At 27.3% G+C, this 5,122-nt stretch overlaps 2 protein-coding genes across 3 annotated transcripts in view; one reads left to right on the forward strand and one right to left on the reverse strand.

Annotated features, from left to right (window-relative positions):
- The first annotated feature begins 1,137 nt into the window (after window positions 1-1,137).
- LOC106786651 (transcription initiation factor IIB) lies at window positions 1,138-3,916 on the forward strand. The gene is made up of 5 exons (XM_014748279.1): window positions 1,138-1,241; window positions 1,644-1,754; window positions 1,831-2,017; window positions 2,092-2,562; window positions 2,648-3,916. The coding sequence occupies exons 1-5, from the start codon at window positions 1,225-1,227 to the stop codon at window positions 2,807-2,809; spliced, it is 948 nt and encodes a 315-aa protein (XP_014603765.1). The 5' UTR covers window positions 1,138-1,224; the 3' UTR covers window positions 2,810-3,916.
- A 414-nt stretch (window positions 3,917-4,330) lies between these two features.
- LOC106786652 (protein shisa-5-like) overlaps window positions 4,331-5,122 on the reverse strand; it is a 5,070-nt gene continuing 4,278 nt past the window's right edge. The window contains exons 4-5 of one of the 2 annotated variants that reach the window (XM_014748281.1): window positions 4,694-4,810; window positions 4,331-4,590 (exon numbers count right to left, since the gene is read on the reverse strand). In XM_014748281.1, the coding sequence (XP_014603767.1) occupies window positions 4,505-4,590; window positions 4,694-4,810 (203 nt within the window). In that variant the 3' untranslated portion in view covers window positions 4,331-4,504. Of the gene's footprint in view, window positions 4,591-4,693; window positions 4,814-5,122 lie in introns of both variants that reach the window. The other variant, XM_014748280.1, reaches the window with a different exon arrangement.

Here is a 5,122-nt window from a genome sequence, read left to right on the forward strand (position 1 = left end):
TATTAAAGCTATATTCTTTGCACTAAAAAATATATTTCTAGACAATTAGTATAATATTTAATGGTATTTGTGGTATATTTATATGTTTCATCATCGATTTCTTTATATTAGAGATACAAAACATACATGAAAAAAAAAGATCAAGGCTCGTACCATAAGTTAAATTAATACAAGCTTATATCAAATAAAATATGTTATTCGTATTCTTTTTTGTTTAATTTTACTAAGAAGATTGTTGTATATGCCGAATTATTAGTTTATTGATTTTTTCACATTGTCTATGAATTTTCAATTGAACAAACGACAATCTATGTATAAATATCTTGTCAGTATTATTATTTCTTGCATAATCAACTTTTATTTTGGCTATAGTTATTAAAAACAATGAAAACTTCTTTTATCACTGTCAATAAAAGCTCTTCCTAAAATTATTTACAGTTATATATTTACCGCAGAAAAGTTGGCATAAAACCTGAACAGCAGAAAAAAATTATTAAGTACTATAAGTAATTGTACATTAACTGCATATTTAAAATCTATAATTGCACACTTTATTAATTAATTATTTAATAAGTTATTAGTAATTGAAAATAAAAAAAACCTTTTTTCCCATTTTTAAGCAAAGCAATGAAGTTTTCTATTGTTTTTTGTTTTCAAATAATTGTACACTTTTTGTTTGTCCGTTTTTCTCCGGTCATTCTAGCTGCAATATAATATCAGTTCTATTTTTAATCTAGTAAGTCTTTTTCCTGTACCTGTTCTAAGACAATCGTTCTTAACGAGTAAATTAATTTAATTATTAATTAAAACAAAATATCTATATTAGATTTCTAATTGTTGTTTGTTTTTAAATGTATGTAGAATTTAATTACACGTTAATTTTGTGTACACTACTTGCTATTAAAAGTTACTAGGAAATAAGAAAGTTTAAAATATATTGAAATCTAGTAACCTTTTTAGCAGCATATCGGTAATAGTAGTGCTCTACCTTTATCTTGCCAACAATCGGGATTCGATGGTAACTTACCATTAGATCTTTTCAGTCGGTAAGTCGTATCTAAAATAATACATAATTTTGTTTAGTGTAATTCAATTTTTTGAGAATAGGGAACTTTCCGTTATGTTGGTAGACAACATCCTAACAGAACATTTTAAATGACGAATTACTTGGAGAATCCATGTTTATTAGTTGTGCATAGTGTACTGCATATGTGATTGAGAAACATGGCTAGTTCTTCGAGGTAAGTTAAATCATTTTATATCCCGTATATTTCCATTTTATTAATCATTTATTGTTATTATGAATGTAACATTTACCTGCAAATTATATTCGCTACAAATAATTTAAATAAGGGTTCAAGAATTAGGTCTAACAATGTTTGAAATAAATCTTAGAGGTTATGACTTAACTGAATTATTTTTTATGAATATTTATACATTCATTATTACAAGATTTATCAAAATATTATTTCATATTTATTTAATTATTACGATGTCTTTTTTTATTGTAAAAAACTTTGAACGGTGTCGTAATAATTTATATTCTAATGACATATAATTAGTTATAGGTAAATGCATCATTATCATAAAAGAGATAAATAACAAGTAAAATACATTATGTAAAAGGTTTTTAAATTTTACAGGCATGACACAAACAAGGTATGTTGTTATGCACATCCAGATGCACCGCTTATTGAAGATTACAGAGCTGGAGATCAAATATGTTCAGAGTGTGGATTAGTAGTAGGTGATAGGTGAGAAGAAAATACAGTATAAAGATAAATAATAATGTTCAATAATCTAAGACTAATTAATTTATCTCGATATTAGAGTTATTGACGTAGGTTCCGAGTGGAGAACATTTAGTAACGAAAAAGCTGGCGTTGATCCATCGCGTGTAGGTGGTCCAGAGAATCCGCTGCTAAACGGGTCAGATTTATCGACTATGATTGGGCCTGGAACCGGTGCTGCTTCTTTTGATGCCTTTGGTGCTTCCAAGTATCAAAATAGACGTACTGTTAGTATTACATATTTACTATGTATTTGTATTTCATCGACAAGATCTATTAATAACTAAATATATAATTCCAGATGAGTAGTTCTGACAGAGCGTTGATTAACGCATTTCGTGAAATCAATGGAATGGCGGATCGTATTAATTTACCTAAAACCATCGTTGACAGAGCTAATAATCTTTTCAAACAAGTACACGATGGTAAAAATTTGAAAGGACGTGCTAACGACGCTATTGCATCAGCCTGTTTATATATCGCGTGCAGGCAGGAAGGTGTCCCACGTACTTTTAAAGAAATTTGTGCGGTTAGTAAAATTAGCAAGAAAGAAATTGGTAGGTGTTTCAAATTAATATTGAAAGCGCTTGAGACAAGCGTGGACCTCATCACAACGGGAGACTTTATGTCAAGATTTTGTTCAAATCTTGGTCTTCCAAATATGGTACAAAGAGCTGCAACGCATATTGCAAGAAAAGCAGTGGAGATTGATATTGTACCTGGAAGATCACCTATTTCGGTAGCTGCAGCTGCCATTTATATGGCATCACAAGTATGCATATTTTTTTAATACAAAGAAATGTAAATCGTAATATTGAAATATAATATTTTTATTTCTTCTTCTTTTTAATATACAGGCTTCGGAAGACAAGAGATCACAAAAAGAGATTGGAGATATTGCAGGTGTTGCAGATGTCACAATCAGACAATCTTACAAGCTCATGTATCCGCATGCAATCAAATTATTTCCTGAAGACTTCAAATTTGCAACACCCATTGAACAGTTGCCGCAAATGTGAAATGGAAAATATTCTCTTGTCGTGCTTTTGGTCGATCAGAAGGACATTTTCATATATCATAAATATGATAGTATAACAAATATAACTTTTTCGAATATAGCATACATTCCTGAAATAATATCTTGATAATTAAATGCTACAAGTCTCTTATTTTCTTTTTTTTTTTCTAAGATAATTTCATTCAAATAATAGCAGCTTCCTAAAAAACAAGTACAATAAAATTTATAAATTGGATTTTAATAATTTACTTGTGTGCGCACATTGAACACATACTAAGGAACTTGTTAATTATATATTTAACATGAATATATGACCAAAACAGATTTAAATCATCGCTAAAATATAAAGTTTTAATTGATTTTGCAATTATTTTAAAAATTGTTTTATAGAAATTGATAATTAAAGCTATCATTTCGGTCTCAGTCATTCAATGTGCAAAAATTGTATATAATTCATATATATATTTAAGAAATGGTAATAAGTATAACGGGAGTATCAATGTGCTATATTAAACGAATATATTTTCAAAATATTATTCGTTTATCAAATTGATAATATTCTCCAGTAACTTGTACCTGAAGTAATTATTATTACAGAGTACGCTGGTAATTAATTAATGAAAATTGATATTAATACAGCACAATGATTCTCTGGCTACATTCTTTATAAAGCACCAAAAAAGGAGCGTTTGTTGCCTTATCTAGAAAACTTAAGAAAGAAATAGTATTAGAAAATAATTATACAAAACTATTTGACTTTGAGAAGAAGCATAATAAAGATAATATAATATTTTATCTAAACGATGAAAATGATATACGTAAGAACTAATTAACCTTTTCGTTACTAGCGACCCATATAAGAATCATATACAATACGACGATACATAAGTGTGAACAAATTTATGCGAAACGATATTTGCATGCCATAACGAAAGGGTTAAATGAAAATCTTATCTTGTAATAACATACATTGAAATAATAATAATTCTATATTTATATTTGTGTAAAGATGAGGAACATTGAAAACTTCCAACTTAGATAAGACTGGATAATTTATATACATTATTAAAAAATAAATAGAAATATATATGGCAAATAATAATAATAATAATAATGTAATTCATTTATATAATTTATAAAGGAAAAAATGTAAACATTATAAAACTGGGTTAAATTGAAAAATGAGTATATTAATCGTATTATATATTCGCCGTATATTAAAAACGAGAATATATATATATATATATCTTAATATAACAGAGCATGAAAATAGTTTCAACATTATTTATGTATATTTAATAGAATGAAAATGATTATTTGAAAATACAATTAACCCTTGTTAGCTGTATTTAGCATAATTAATCAATTGAACTCACACTTGCAATAAAATATTCTGTTCCTAGAAAGAACTTTGACCAAAAGTATTTGGCACTCAAAGGGTTAATTATATTTTATGAGATAATATTCTCTTTGAAAATATGTTTCCTTGGTAGATTTGTTCCAACTTTCAACAAATATAAAATCCATATTTCTTTTAATAATAGTAGTACAAAATGTGAATCTTTTTTGATATCATTCGAAGACTTATGTTCCTTTTTTTTTTAAATAGTAATTTTAATTATTGACATTCAAGGTAAAAAATAAGTTGACTTAATACTAAACATATTGGCAAGTAGATCGGTAGTGTTTTTTGGTATTATTGTACGTATCCAGGATTGTATGGTGCCTGTCTAGCATAAGGTTCAATGGTATATGCTGGTGGTGGCTGTGGCTGTGGCATACCTATGAAACAAGAAATACAATGGAAAAATCATAATTTATTATTTTTATTTATAGAAAAAATAATTCTATAAAACATATATTTAAATAAATGATTATAAATTACCTCCAACAGTAGTTGGTGGATATGGCGTATAAATATTTTGCGGTGTTTGATTGGCATAATTAGATGGTGGAGGATTTGTTGAAGTTTGTACCACTTGAACGACACTTGGTGTTTGTACTTCTATAACAAAAATTAATGTACTACTATGTTCTCGCAAAACAATATTTCAATTAATTTCCCATTTTCAGAGACAGCGGGCGAATATTTAATTATTATAATTTACATTAGAAATGTGTGGGGTATTCTTAAATAAAAGAAAATAGGAAAAAATTAAAGAGTAAAAAGCTTAGTACCGAAAAGAGATTTTATATATTAAGGATAAAAACGAACATAATTTCATTTGAGAATTTTTTTTATTATTAAAGCAATACAAAATAATAGCTCGCGTTATTTATCATTCATTACATTCATGTGTGAGAAGCATATTAT

This window comes from Polistes canadensis, unplaced genomic scaffold (genome assembly GCF_001313835.1).
Source record: "Polistes canadensis isolate GaletaPanama2010 unplaced genomic scaffold, ASM131383v1 scaffold_79, whole genome shotgun sequence".
Taxonomy (NCBI): domain Eukaryota; kingdom Metazoa; phylum Arthropoda; class Insecta; order Hymenoptera; family Vespidae; genus Polistes; species Polistes canadensis.

Coding starts and splice junctions, on each gene's coding strand:
- LOC106786651 (XM_014748279.1), top strand. Junction 2,018..2,091: donor AGTATCAAAATAGACGTACT/GTTAGTATTACA, acceptor ATATAATTCCAG/ATGAGTAGTTCTGACAGAGC. Junction 2,563..2,647: donor CCATTTATATGGCATCACAA/GTATGCATATTT, acceptor TTTAATATACAG/GCTTCGGAAGACAAGAGATC.